Source organism: Trypanosoma cruzi, genomic scaffold (assembly GCF_000209065.1).
Source record: "Trypanosoma cruzi strain CL Brener 1047053512077 genomic scaffold, whole genome shotgun sequence".
In the NCBI taxonomy this organism is placed as follows: Eukaryota; Euglenozoa; class Kinetoplastea; order Trypanosomatida; family Trypanosomatidae; genus Trypanosoma; species Trypanosoma cruzi.
In genome coordinates this window covers 22,074-37,163 of record NW_001849301.1, presented here as the reverse complement: position 1 = coordinate 37,163, position 15,090 = coordinate 22,074, and the positions used below count along the sequence as shown (strand labels likewise).

The 15,090-nt window shown below is 51.6% G+C and overlaps 1 protein-coding gene and 4 pseudogenes across 1 annotated transcript, besides 9 other annotated features; all 5 read left to right on the top strand.

The window, feature by feature from the left end:
* Positions 1 to 12,699: part of a sequence feature (areas not merged during assembly with more than two copies in the genome that could not be assigned to a particular haplotype) that runs on past the window's edge.
* Positions 425 to 2,692, top strand: Tc00.1047053509265.60 (annotated as a pseudogene).
* Positions 2,898 to 2,947: a sequence feature (A-rich).
* Positions 3,016 to 3,455: a mobile genetic element.
* Positions 3,564 to 6,452, top strand: Tc00.1047053509265.50 (annotated as a pseudogene).
* On the top strand, positions 7,329 to 8,354 carry Tc00.1047053509265.36 (annotated as a pseudogene).
* Positions 8,532 to 9,005, top strand: Tc00.1047053509265.23 (annotated as a pseudogene).
* On the top strand, positions 11,039 to 12,817 carry Tc00.1047053509265.10 (retrotransposon hot spot (RHS) protein, putative; the record flags this gene model as incomplete). The annotated part of the gene is made up of 1 exon (XM_808491.1): positions 11,039 to 12,817. The coding sequence occupies one exon, from the start codon at positions 11,039 to 11,041 to the stop codon at positions 12,815 to 12,817; it is 1,779 nt and encodes a 592-aa protein (XP_813584.1).
* Positions 12,700 to 14,336: a sequence feature (haploid, Esmeraldo-like haplotype).
* Positions 13,103 to 13,553: a mobile genetic element.
* Positions 13,263 to 13,286: a sequence feature (AT_rich).
* Positions 13,556 to 13,737: a mobile genetic element.
* Positions 13,556 to 15,090: a mobile genetic element.
* Positions 14,337 to 15,090: a sequence feature (areas not merged during assembly with more than two copies in the genome that could not be assigned to a particular haplotype).

The following is a 15,090-nucleotide window of genomic DNA, read 5'->3' as shown; positions in this document are numbered from 1 at the left end:
GCATGGCGCACCGACCGTCCCCCCGTGCGAGTGCCACGCCCAACGCCACTGGGACTGCGGGACGAAACAGCCGCGAGTGTCCTTTGGAGCCAGCGGCACCTGTGTTGGCTCCGACGCTACAGCTCGACACTTGGTGGGGAGTAAAGAGTGACCGCCGTGGACTCTTGACAGTCTGGTGGAAGATCTAATGCTAGACGGAGATACTCTCAGCACCAGCTTGAAGCTTAATATTTTTTTTTGGAATTGTATTGGCTCCATGGCGACCGTTGATGAAAGACTACAATGCGACGGGGGAGATGTTTATTTGGAGACTCGATGCCTACGTAAATGACCAGCAGCTTCTTGAGGGAATTCTTAATTTGACAGACTACCAGGTGTACGAACTTCTTCACGAGGGTGTGTTCTTTCTTCTTCAGTGGAGGGACTATGAGAGGAGGGATACGATCAATTTCCGGGCAATGCAAGAACTTGATTCGGCTCTTGAAATGCCAGACGGATACTCGGAGCAGCGAAAAAAAATCCACCCTTGTAAGTAAGATTGAAGATTTACTGTTTGAAGGAAAAGTTCGTGTCATGGACAGAAAGCTGAATGAGCTTCTTAATAAGAGATTTGATGGCAGGGGCTTTGTGGACGCCAATCGGAATGTCTTGCGGGAGGGGTTTTTAAGGACCCCGAGAAGTATATTTGCGATGCGGGGAGTATTGGGCGAAATGCAGGCATCCGATCGTTATGCGATGATGGAGAGGACTGTAAGGGATGAAATGGATATGGAAGAGGATGTACGCAGGCTTTAAGAGCATTGTATGGACAATTTACTGAGGTGGTTAGTGGCTGCTGCGGAGGTAACGGCAAGTGTTCATGAAACCAATAAAAGGTTTTTGGATGCAGCTGCCGAGGAAGCGAGGGGCCCAATGACGACGAGTGCACCGATACACCTGGAGGGACACTGCGAGTCTGTGTACAATGCGAGGTGGCATCATGTCGTGGAAGTTCCTGGCGGCGGGGGGACGGGAATGAAGGTGGAGAAGGGGAAGCCAGGAAAGCCATGGAATTACAAGGCAGTTGGCTACACTCTCGAAAAGAATGACGGTGTGCAGCAATCCGCTGCAGAGCGTCTCAGACTGATGGTGCTCACCTCGGACAAGGGATGGCCGTGCTCGTGGAAATGGAAGGTAAAACCACTCGTGACTGCCATGTGAACTGTGAGGTGGAGCGAGTGTGGCAGATCGTCAGGGGCGATCTAACCAAATGGTCCAGCAGTCACGGTAAGCCGGCTTTACGCCCAAGAAGCGTGTGTTGATTGGGACGCCCGGGATCGAGAAGTCGATGGCTGCCGGTTCGTACCTCCTCTACCAGCTGCTGCACTACGATGTGGAGAAGCTTCAGTTGGTTGTCTACTGTTTTGGAGATACGACGTACGTGTTTGACAAGACCATCCAGACGGTGACAAAATGCGAGGGTAATGAAATATCCAAGAACCTTTTGTGTGATTTGTGGCAGCGTGGAATGAAGGGGTACATTATCTACGATGTGACGGAGAAAGGGATGCCAGCGAGTTGTTTTGCTTCTTTTTGTGAATGGGGCATGATTGTGGTGTCATCCCCAAGCCTGGATAACTATGATGGATGGGCGACGCAAGTAACAGCCACGCGAATCATCATGAATTGCCCCGACGAGAAGGATGTGAAGGCGATGTGTGCGTGGATGAAACAAGGTCTGGATCCAGATGAGCAAGCGGAATACTGGAGTATGGTTGAAAAACACATGGAAAAAGTGGGGCCGCTTCCACGGCATATATTTCATGCGAATGATTTTAAAGCACGATTTGGTGCAGTTGAAGATGCCTTGGAAGCGATCAATTCTCGGTATGCTGACGATCGCTTTATACTTCCGGGAGAGGGGCTATGGTATTCTAAGGATCCGTCCCAAAAACTCGTGAGGATTGTCCGAATAAGAGGAGAACGCGGTGCTGAGAGGTTTCGTAACGCACCGATATGTTATTCCCTTGGGTCTCGATCAGCGAATATTTTGGCAAAGGCAATGAGTGAGAAAGGCTTTTTGTTGTTTGTATTGGGGGCGAGAAAAACTATTTTGTCCGCATGTACGGACAGGTTTTGTTTGCGCGCGCTCATCTTTGGGAGGTTTGTCAGTGCAATGACAGAGGAACTCAAGGAGGTGAGGCCACCAGCACGTCGTGGAGCACGGCGCACGGTGCTGAAAGCAAATCCTGGAGCGCACCCCACCGAAATATGTGAAATACCTGGAGTTGGAGAAATTGATGCGAAACAAAATATAAATCATCGGGTGCTGTACATACCGGTGGTCAGGGACTTTCCGCTGGTGGACTGCTTTTTCTTCGTGGAGTCACCGCGGAGGACGCTGGTGGGGCTGCGGATGACTACGGCGGGTGAGCATCACACGACAACCAGCACCGTGTGGCAGTTTACTGAGCATCTATCGGAGTTTTTTGATGGTTGGGAGGAATTTGCTCAGGGATTGTCGTGGGAGATTATTTATGTGCAGCACGCAGACAGCACGCCGATGAATGGCTGGCAGAGATGCGATGTCGTCAATACCGATGGTGTGAGCGAGGAGGAAAACCGTGGGAGGATTGCGGAGTTCTGGAAAACCACACATCAGTACCAGTTTGCTCTGACCGAGTGTTTTCTCAGGCGTATGTTTTATTCCTAAGATGCCGAAACTTCGTGAAGCAAAAAGCTTAGACGAGAAAATTGAAGAAATGACTGAGGAGGTTAGCGCAGTGCGTTGATGATGAATTATGTTGGGGAGTGTTTTAACGGCTTTTATATTTGTGTGTGTCTGCAGGGTTAGGTCAGAGAATGCCTTCTTTTTCAGAGAATGATTGTGGTCAACAGTGCCGCACCACTACAATCATTTTTTATTTTTTATTTTTTATTTTTTATTTTATTTTGTTTTTACTTCTGTGAAGGCTCCGTCGCCTCTGGAGGCCTTTGCGGGATGTGGGGGCCGCACAATTTCTCTTTATTTTTGTGGGAGTTTGTGAGAAGAATGCCTGCGAGGATGGCTGGCTGCCCAAATAAATTTATATATCGATGCAACGGAGATGTCTCTGCGGGATTTCTTCCTCTTTTATCGTATGGTTTTTTGAGAGACCGCGATTGAGGGAGTCAGGGAGCCGCCGGCTGTAAGACGAATTTGTTTTTTTTTTATTATTATCATTTTTGCCTTCCCACCCACCCACTTTGTGATTCCCACCTTGTGGGTGGAGGAGCCCCAAAGGCCTGCCACTTCGCGGGGAATAAGTGTTTCTATTTGTAACTGTGCGCAGCAGTCCGCGGCAGTGATTGACAGAATGTGCATATATTTTGGGGAAAACATTACGGCGAACTCATTGCCTCTCCATTTACCGCTTTTTTTTCTTCTGTCCTTTTTGGATAATTTCAGAATCCGGCCAGCGGCCCGGAATATTATTCACTGTTGTTTCCCTCTCTCTCTCTCTCCTCTTTTCTGTCTGTCTTTGACCTTCCTGTCTGTGCATGCAACAAACGCACAACGCAGCATTCAATGCGATATTCTTCCAATGGAGGCGAAAGCCGTTTCTGCTCCCACCAAACCACGACGTCGTCCTCGCAGCTCCCCGCGACAGTGCGGGTGGACGGCAACACGGCGCAGTTCAATTGTCCCCAGCCCCTGAGGGATGCCGGATTTGCGGTTGCTGCGGCCTTGTTTGACGTCGATGTGGCGTTGGACAGGCCGGACGCAAGTACACTCTTCCGAAAACTGTTTGCCACTGCCGCCCCCAACTTTACTCAGGAACGCAAGAACATGGTGGCCTTCAGCTACGGCGTGCGTTCGTCACCAAAGCGACAACACATGTACGGCTCTGCAGCTGGTGAAGGATATGCTGCTTGTGTCATCACTGAATTTATTCGGCTGGGCGCCAAAAAGGGCATTTTTGCCTTCTCATGCCACGCCATTGGGTCAACAGAGCACCGCGCAGACCTTCTTGACGTCGACAACGAGCTCGGAGTTATTGTCGACTCCGTGAAGGAGGGGCCTCGTGTGCGAATGGTGGCGCGAATTTGTGTCTCATCGGCCGGCGACGTTCGAGCGGCGATGGACACTATTGTCAAAAACTATGAGAAATACTTTGCCTCCGTGCTGTGTGAAAAGCAGCCAACGCCTGAGCTGGAGGCAATGCCTTCGTATTTGCCCGACACCGTCGTTCTTCAGCTTCACCGCCATGATGGTGAGGCGTAGTTTGCACATTATATGGATGTAAACTCCCTGACATTTGTCGCCTTGGGAGATGCCGAACGGCCCGTTTTATGTGGCATTGACGCCACCGCGCAGCTACACTACGAAGGGGCCCAACGAACATTGGTGTCGGCAGCAGGAATTGTCTCCGGCATTCGCCGTCGTCGTCTGTGCATTCCCTTCGGCATGTCAGAAGTCAGTCAGTTGTTGCGCCGAGCGTACAACACGGAAAAAGGCAACCCCAACAATAGCCTCACTGGTTCTACCGAGACGGTTTTATTGGTTCACGCCTTTTCGGATGCCGTGTGGGCGGAGGAATCGTTCCATTGTCTCTCCACGACTCGTCGTGTTGGCAATATTCTTGTCTCGGCTGGAATTGGATCCACCTCAGGGGAACTTGCCGTTGACAAGTGGCGTCTTGATCAGGACATCACGGAGTTGCGGGATGAACTCATTATTGCCCGGACCGTGTACGACTACAGGCATTTTAGCTATGAATCCAACAGGTCCATTTCAGGCATAAAGGAGGAAGAGATGAAGCGCATCAACGCCATTGAGAGCAAACGTGAGGAGGCGCGGGAACGGCAGCTGAGTTTGGTTCGCGAGCGCGCCAAGCATGAGGCAGAGAAGATGATCAAAGAGCTTGAGCAGAGAAGTGGGGCCACGTTGGATGAAATTTAGAGGACTCTGGGGGCGAAAAAGCGGGAGAGCAGTGCTCTGCAGGCCGACCGCGAAAACCGCGTTCGGGAGTACGAGCATACGCTGGAGAAGATCCGAACGAGGAAACAGGACGAGGAGAGTGCCTCGGAGAGGTTGCGGCAGGAGATGCAGCAGCCGAAGCAAGAACCCAGCCTACGGCAGAGCGTCATTGAGACGAGGGAGCAGCAGCTCGAGATGGTTCAACTTGACGGGGCGAGGGGGCGAGAGGCCATCGTGCGGGAGCGGCATTCTATTGAGGCGGTGCGAAGGACCGTCCGGGAGGAGCGGTGTCGCCAGCGGAGGCAGTGGATCCATCAGATTAAGGAAATGAATGCAAAATTCCAGGAACCGGTGCGCCCCTTGGCCGAGGAGCGGAAAAAGAACTGCGAGCAGGCGACAGCCAAGGAGGACGTCGCCGAGAGGGCTCTTGCTGCCGAAATCGAAACGATCGAGGAGTATTTGCCGAAGCTCATTTCCCTTGAAGACATTCCTGTGAACCCGGAGGAGACGGACATCATTCGACGCCAGTTTGACGAGGTTTTCACGCAAGAGGTACAGACATACTTGGCCAGCGCTGAAGAGGAACAGACCCGCAATGAGAGGCTGGGACGAGGACTCGAGGTGTATTGACAGCGTATGCTTGATGACTACGTGGCAAAGAAAAATGGAAAACTGCATGATGCCGAGACAACGGAACGCCACCTCAGTTCTGTTGTGGATCAGGCGCTGAATTACTTACGCAACGGCGTCCGCGTGGCAAAGACATGGAGCAAGGACAATGCTCGCAGACGCCTATATGTTCTCTTGGAGGACTGCAAACGTATTCATTTCTGTGATCTGGACCATCAGGGATTCCCGTTAAATCGCAAACGGCCTCCAGTCACCATTTGGATACGTGACATCGAAAAAATTCTCATCGGCCTGTCCACAACCTCATTTCTGAACTACAGCGGCGAGGCACAGCTGGCAAAAACACGCCAGGAGGCAGTTTTTGACAATGGGACGCACCGCCATGATGCCACGCAAAACATCACTCCGTCCAGCCTTGGAACAGACAACCACCGCGCATTCGCACTTTTGCTTCGCGGTGGGAAATCACTGGAGGTAGTTTGTGAGACTGACAGCGATTGCGAGGCCTGGCCTTTTGCTCTCAAGCGTCTACTGCATTTGAGGACTCCTGCGGAAAGGCTTCTTGAGGAACGACGGGGTACGTGAAGAGACGCACGTGCGCAGCCGAGCGATAATGACGCGGAAATGCGGTGGGGTGGCCCACTTGACACCCGCAATATGGAGGATTTGTTTTGTTGGCCCTCGATGCAGCAACTCTTTGCGGCGAGGATCACATTCCGCCAGCCCTCTTCCTTCGGGTGGAACAGGAGCCGGCTGAAAAGTCTCAAAGGAGCACAATAACCGCCTGTGGCGTCCGAGTTTGCTCGGGCCTGGATCTGTTCCGCTCTGGCCGACTTTACGACTAATTGTGCGAAAAGCGTGTCGTTCCTCCTCCGTACTAATGCCGTGGGATCTTTTATTTTTTTTCTCTTTTTTTTTTCCCATGGCTATTTGTGGTTTTCTTGTGTGCTCTTTTGGATGTATTGAGGCGGCTGGTTGGAGAGAGGCTAACTGTCGCACAATCTTGTGTGTTCAGGACTTTTGAACCCCACGTGTTTGGGTCATTAGCGAGTAAAGGGAAGAAAAAAGGAAATGATGGTCATCACCAGTACTACTGCTGCTGCTTTTTTCCTGTTCTTTGCTGCCGGGTTTAAGTGGGCTATCCATCATTTCTTGTGGGTGTTCCACACCCTTCTTCTCTTTCCTCTGATTCTGGATGCGTTTTTTTAGCACCGCCGTTTTGGGGCCGTTGCTTTGCCAACATGCATACGGGGGTGGTGCTCCTTTCCATAAATGTGCCGTGAAAAAATATTAATATATTTTCAAATGCGCCGTGTGCTTCTCTGTGTGCGTGTAATGTGGGGCTTAGGCCTCACCCAGGCAGGGGCAATGACATCTTTGCACCATTGCGAGGCGGCCGTCGAGGCGGTGCAATAGCACAATAAACTGTGCGTTCCATATCACACAGAGTATTCGCTACTGTGGGAATCGAATACTTATTTTTTGGTGAAACTACCAGGGCTTATCCACTGGGTGCGGTGCGTTGATTCGGCAAAGGGAACAGAAGGACGTCCTCTATGAGGTGTGCCTATGGAGGGAGAACTGAACTGCTACCTTGGTGACTATAAAATATTGGTATTTATCTGAAACGAGAGGGCGCATCGCTGTGCATGACGAGACTTTATTCATACGGACGTGAGGCGGCGGGTGGAGGAGGCCAACGGGCATGAGCAATACGGGAGCGATGCCATTGTTGCCTGTTGAGATGATTTGAGCAGTGATGATGATAATGATGGGGCGAACGCTCTCAGGTAGAAACGCTCTTCTCGCTGTCAAGGTATCAAAGTTGCACGGTAATGTGCCGCAGGTTGGCTGGGCCTCTTTTTGTGAGTTTTTCCAACACGTCGGTGGGGCTGCTCGGCGTTCTCCAAAAGGGTGTTCTGTTCTGCACAGATGTGGCTGCCCGAGGATTGTATCCGCCACGGGCGGACTGAAGTGTGCACGACGATCCTCCGGCAGATCCAGCGTGTTGTATTCACCGCACTGGACGGTCAATCCCGCATTGGCAACGTTGAGGACTCTCTGCTGTTCCTCATGCCACACGAGGCAGGATGCATCCCATGCATGAGAACCCTTTATCGTCAAAGAGAGAGGGTTCAGTGGCTCTTTACGGGAAGTGAGGCGGCAGCAGCAGCAAATGGAAGAACGATAATACGTCTCTTCTCTTTCCACCACCTGACGACTTTGGACCCAAAAGGCGGGCCACATGTGAATGCAACGCACAGCCACTTACGTGTGCACTGTTATTCGACCTGTCGTGAAGCGGGATGGAGCCGTCAACGACTCACCTGGTGGAGATGCGAGCTGGAACGATGATCTCACCCGACTCGCACCGTGTGTGTTCCCATCGTACATGCGGGCACACGCAGGGCACTCCAGAGAGCCTATAAACCGTTTTTTAAATTTGTGTATGCTCACATTGGTCACATCGCACACGGTTTCCTTCTTGACAAGAGACCCGGTGATGTTTGGGCACAACTGCAGAGCTTTATTGGGGAGGACGCGAAGACCGCGAGAGAGGCGTCTTCTCTCGACACACAGGACGGCGGAAGAGTATGCGAGGGCTTTCGAGGCTGGATGCGACTGCGGTTGGAGGCGCGTCACGATGATTGGCCGCGAGGTGTGATTGTGCGGAAGCAGCGCCGTGTGACGCGTAGTACTGCTGGGAGGGGAATTGAACGGAGGCTGGCACGGAGTGAAGAGAGAAGTGACACACCCGAGAAGCAAGAGGCCAATGTTGCAGTGACGTTGGTGAAATGTTTTCCATGGGATGAGCTGAGATGTTTTTTCCATGGCGCTTAGCTGCGCCCGCGCCAGCCCGTGTTTTTTTATCTTTTTGACTCCACAGAGTGTCCAGGCTTTTGGTTCTTGCTTGCTTGGCACTCTTCCACCATAGGAGTCAACGAGCCACGGCGACCTATCGGGATGCCAAACCCACGGGAATCGTGGGCTTCAGCGTGGTCAATCTGGATCAGTGAGCGGAGACCTGCGGCACCTCATTCTGCGGCGAGTATCTCACGCACTGTCACGGATATCAGCGCCTGTGTGTATCTGCCCGACGACCGGCATTTGTATGGCGCACGCCCTTTGCAATGCTGAGGGAAAGGGCGGGAATCCCCACTGGCACGTGTCTGCGATCATAATGCGTAAATTGTGGACTTTTTTGTGCGGCAAGGCAGCAAGGTCGCTTAGGAGATGCAGCATAGACTGGGAGTACACTTTCTAGCGGCGCGTGCTTGGTGACTACCGAGGCAATGGCCCCAAAGGGACGTATGTGGGTGATGCAGATGCACTGGATATGGATATGCGCAATGCCATGCTTCGTGACAGGGAGCGAGGCAGGAGTAGCGTGATTCCTCGTGCCATAGACCTATCAACTTTTGAGGAGTTGGAGTGAGGCCAAGGGGACAAGCGTGTGTGTCTTCACCTTCGTGCGGAAGGACGCCCAGACGTTGGATTTCTTTGTTACTTTGTTGTCACGGTGCCTGCGGTGACGTTAATGGGGGGTTTGTTCTCCAGAGGCATTCATTTTGCGATTTTCGCGTGTTTGGTGTCCAACGTTTTCAGCGCCGCCAAATATGGTGTGTTGCGCAGGATCGGAATACATGTATGTGCGAGAGCATCGTTTCGCTCGCCCGTAATAACACACACGCACACAGTTTCAGTGAGTCTGACACGCCGCGTTCTTCAGAACTGTCGAATTCACCTGTGGGAAATCACTTCATTTGTGGCGTCGGGAAAGTAAAGTAAATGGAGAGATATGCCGAGAACGCAATGCTCCTCCATAATACCACAGGCTGGCGGCGACAATGATCAGAGGGCTTCTACTTAACATTGAGAAGAGGGCAGCGCTCTGATGATCCGATTTTTGCCGCTTTAGGAACTCCTAATGTAGTGTACACCGTGTGGGCCTTTTTGCTGCGGATATGCAGAAAGATGATGTGAGGTGGAATTATTGTTGAAGGCAACATGGACACCGCATGGCCTTTATGGGAGGGAATGCGTGATGTTATTCCGTGTTTCCTTGCCTGCGTTGTCGCACTCATACTGTGTGTGCGGATGGCCAAAGTAGTGGAGCTGAATACGGTTAAATTTGTGTTTGCTCACGGGGACTGCGCGACACATGTTTTTTGTTGGGCTTCCCAATGGAGGGGCGCATCGCCGTTGCGTGCTTCCCGCGGCAGTTCATTACCCTGCGACTGTGCATGCCACCGTCCGCTGCGCCGCTGCAAGTCTCCGCCTTTGTGAGAAATGGGGAGCGTGACTGCTGTGGCGGTGGTCGAATGTTCTCGAATTGGTGCTTTTGGTGATCCCACTTAGAGCGCCGAGCAGCGAGGGGCCGCACACGCCCAGGAGGTGGGAGTGTCAGCTGCAACCGCACCTGCGATTTGCAGTTGGGATGTGACATGTTTCTTTGGTATTTTTGTTTTTGGTGATATGCGGGGCAGCGGTGTGTTGGCGTGTGCGGGCTGCTCATGGCTGCCGGTGTTACCTTTCCTGCTGTTCTCCCGCTCCACTCCTTTGCGTGTGACGGACCAAACGTTTTTACGGGCGTGTGGTGGGGCCGCGTTCTTGTTTGGAAAAAAGCCTTCCGCAGGCATAATGGTACTGCGGTCTGTGCCACACGAGGCAGTGGGAATTTCCTGGGATTTATTGGCGGGGTGGCACCGCACCCATGCCGTGTGGTCGATTTTTATTCTACAATGCACGGTGATGGGGATGTGCGGTGACAACTTCCTCCAGTGGAGCGACACGAGCAGCACGGGGAGCGGAACGGAGGGGTGGCGGCTGCGTGCTTCCAAGTGGGATGTGAATGGCGAATGCAATATGAAAGGCAGCGTCACGGCACTCTTTTGCCATGCACACCGCAGTTATTTTTCATAAAGCATGCAAATTGTACTCTTTTCTGTTGTGTGTGGGATTGCTATGATGCATCGCTGTTGTGGCGTGTATGATTTGTGCTCCCTGCATGTGGCCGCTTCTGCAGCGAATTCTCCCCGAAATTTTGTGTGTTTGTGTCAGTGGCTATGTGCCCACGTTTTCTTGCCGAGTGTGTGCGGTGACGGCTGTGCCACACGGGTGCGGGACCGTGGCGAGCGGGATGCGTGGGCGAACCCTCTGTGCGCACCACTTTGTTGTTGTTGGTTCTCTCCAACACTGTGCTGGGTGGATGGCACCCACTCGCCGTCGTTGCGGTGGCCCTCGTGCATTTGGTGTGCATCACACACCGTGTGGATGACTCTCGTGCTGAGGCTGTCAGTCATGCCTGTGACCTTTGTCTATTACTCCTATTCCTTTTTTTGCTTAGTGGTTAGTATTCAGCTTTAACTCAATCCAAATACTAAAACAGGTATATAATCGATTCTCACGCGGAAGAGAATAATAAATAGTCTTCTCTCAGGCGCGGAATTCAAAGAAGGTGGCCGAAGGATGTACGTGCTGGAGGGACAATACGAGTCTGTGTACAATGCGAGGTGGGGCCGTGTGGTGGAAGTTACTGGCGGCGAGGGGACGGGAATGGATGTGAGGGAGGGGAAGCCACCACAGTCATGGACGTACAAGAACGTTGGCGACACCCTCGAAAGGGATGACGGTGTGCAGCAATCCGGTGCAGAGCGTCTCAGGCTGATGGTGCTCACCTCGGACAGGGGATGGCCGTACACGCTGAATGCGCCGCATGGGTGTGGTTATGACTTGTTTGTTAACTGCGAGGTCGAGCGAGCGTGGCAGATAGTCCTTGACGATCTCACCAAGTGGTTCAACAATTTCCATTTGACTCTCAATCCTTCACCTATGCCGCGTGTGTTGATTGGGACGCCCGGGATCGGGAAGTCGATGGCTGCCGGCTCTTACCTCCTCTACCAGCTACTGCACTACGATGCGGAAAAACTACAAGTGGTTGTCCACTGTTTTGGAGATACGACGTACGTGTTTGACAAGACCACCAAAACCGTGACAAAATACAAGGGTAATAAAATATCCATCAGTGTTATATCGAGTTTGTGGAAGAGTGGGATGAAAGGGTATATTATTTACGATGTGGGAACGAACGGAACACCGCCCGACACAGGTTTTGCACCCTGTAATGGATGGGGCATGATTGTGGTATCATCGCCAAAGGTAAGCAACTATGATGAGTGGGAGGAGCAAGTAAAAGCCAGTCGAATCATCATGAATTGCCCCGACGAGAAGGATGTGAAGGCGATGTGTGCATGGATGAAGCGAGGTCTGGGACCAGATGAGCAAGCGGAATACTGGAAAGAGGTCAAAGAACGCATGGATAAAGTGGGGCCGATTCCACGTTACATCTTTGATGAGAAAATTTATATTGTCCGCATGGGTGCCGTTGATGATGCTTTGTTGGGGATCGAACCAACTGATGTTGGAGAGCACTTTACCCTGAGAGGAAGTAGGATATGGTATTTCAAGAATTCGTCTCAAAAACTTGTGAAGGTCGTCCGGGGAAGAACAGAAGAAGGTGTTGAGGTATTTCTCAACGCATCGATATGTGCTGATATCGGGTTTCGAACTGCGGACCGTTTGGCAAAGCCAATGGCTACTAAGGATCTTTTGTTGATAATATTGAGACCGCAAGGTGCTCTTGCTTCCCGAGCTCTGGAACAATTGGGTTTGCGCGCATTCATGTATGGGGAGTTTGTCGGTGCACTATTAAAGGAACTCAAGGAGCTGAGGTCACCAGAACGTAATGAAGCACAGGAATCGGTGCTGAAAATAAACCATCAAGGGTACCCCACTCGCACCGTTGGATTACCGTCGATGGAAGGCGGTGTCACGAGGATTTCGATGGAGTACGGGGTGCTGTACCTACCGGCGGTTGAGAACTTTCCACTGGTGGACGGCTTTTTCTTTGTTGATTCGCCGCAGAAGACGCTGGTTGGGCTGCAGATGACGACGGCGAGTGCGCATCACACGACAGCCAGCACCGTGAGGCAGTTCACTGAGCACCTGGCAGCATATTTTGAAGGATGGGACGAATTATCCCAAGACATGTCGTGGGAGATGATTTATATACAACACGCAGACAGAAAAATGATAATAAAATGGCATGCATGTGATTACATTAATTCCAACAATGAAACCGACGCTGAAAAAGAGATTGTGGCGTTTTGGAACGGAAAGGTACACCAATACCAGTTTTTGTTAACACCTGATTTTTTAAGTAAAATCCGGGGAATGAGAATACAATAATCTTGTAGAAAATGGATAGGGAAGAAGGTTGGGAAATAATTGGGGAACAAAGTGCATTTCGTTCTGGTGAAATATATTAGGAAGTATTTTAACGATTTTTATATGTGTGTGCCTACGAGGACTGGACAGTGAATGCCTTTCTTTTCAGAGAACCGTTGTGATCAGCAGTGCCACACTCACCACACCCTTTTTTCATTTCATTTTATTTTATTTTCACCAGAGGCGCATCGTCACTGGAGGCTGTTGCGCACTATAGGGGCCGGAGAATTTTTCTTTATTTTCATGGGATTTTGTGAAAAGAATGCTTGTGAGGATGGCTGGCTGCCCAAATAAATTCATATCTCGCACAAACGAAGATATCTCTTCACAACTTCTTCCTCTTCTATCGCACTGTCTTTTGGGACACCGCGATTGAGGGAGTCAGGGAGCCGACAGCTGCCAGACGAAATTATTATTATTATTATTTTTTGCCGCCCCACCCACCCACTTTGTGATCCCCACCTTGCGGCGTTTTCTTGTGGGTGGAGGAGCCCCAATGGCCTGCCACTTCGCAGGGGATAAGTGTTTCTAATTCTAACCATGTGCAGAAGTCAACGGCAGTGATTAGCAGAATGTGTATACATAGACATATTTGGGAAAACATTACGGAGAACTCATTGCCTCTCCATTTACCGCTTTTTTTCCTTTTTTATTTTTGGGTAATTACAGGATCCGGCCAGTGGCCCAGAAGATTCTTTTAGGAGCTTTTGAATAGAATGATCGCGGGAGAGCTGGCTAACTTAATTAATGTATGTTTATATCCTGATAAAACTAATGCTCTTCTTTATGATACTTTCTACCGTATGAATCTTTTGGGAAGAACACGACTTTGTAGGGGCAGGGAGCCGATAGAGGCCAGATAATATATTTGTTTTTATTTTTTACAGACACAGCCAGGTAAGTTTAAGGAAATGGCTTTGGTTCCCTACACACCCTCCGAGTGGTGTGATATTGGTGCCCGTCTCTGGGACATGGTGTGCCAATGTGGCGAGACCCAGGTGCAGATGACGTTTATTAATGGTAACCAGATGTCGGATGAGACGTTAACTGTGGCCGCATCATCGACAGGGTTATGCCTGTTCAATGGACCTATCTCTAAAGCATGGCAGGATTCTACTATTATTGGACATATTGCGAATCTACGGGCGCCTCAGATCCCGAATTTCGAGACACAAGTGCTCCTGCCCGCTATGGGGGCAGCCCGGGAGTTGGGGCACCAAAAAGGGCTCATCACTGCTGAAAGCAGCGCCTGAATATTGATTACGCAAACGCCGTCGCGGACGTGCAGAATCGGAATGATCAGCTTAACTCGCAGGTTGAGGAAGCGCATATTAACCTATCGGTGAGGGAATCCAATATCGCCGGGGCCGGCAACCAGGTCTCAGAACTAAAACAGCAGTTGGAGGCCGCTCACGCCCAATTACGGGAGCGCGAATTCAACTTGGGAAGACTCACTGGTCAATTCCAGGAACGGGAGGCACGCCAAAACGCACAACAACCCGCGCGGGATGCGGAGACGGCGGGGCGGGACGAGGCCCCCGCTACTCGACACGTTGCCAACGGTGGCGTGTCTACACTACCGCATCAAACGGAAATCTTGATGGCTGGGGGCGTGCCTAGCAGCGCGGCCCGACCCAGCTCGGCGGCTTGCAGACGCCCTCACAGCAACGTTGGGAGACCACATTTCCACTCTCCCACGCCGTTGCCTTCCCGCACTTCTCCCCTGGAAGCCCAATCACCTATGGAAGAGGACCGCGGTTTCTGCGCATTCGACGTCACCACGTGGCCCACGCGCATATGGAATGAGGGAACTTCCGGAGTCGTTTTCGACCTCCGGTGCGCATGCCAATGCTGGCAACAGGAGGACGAGCAGGTTAAACTTGCCTTTGACAATTTGGTCGAGTGGATCGGCGTGCTGGAAGGCGGGCAGGATCCCACCGGTCGCTTCATGAATTTGGGGAGGTCCCTACTGAGTACATTCCGGATGCAGCTCACGATGGCATCCGATCCCGGCATCCGGCTTTCCAAACTGCGCGCCCGTCTTTACACCGCTGTTCACCAGAAGGACGCTTATGCGAGGGCAGCCCAGCTTTTCGTCGATCGGCGAGAAACCCAACGCACTGTGCGATGCCAACGTTGTCATATCTTTGGACACGAGGCATCTACCTGCAATGTGCGCCCCAGAGGGAATTGCTCGCGGCGCAGATGGCCGTCAAAAAACGGCAGAGGGGCTG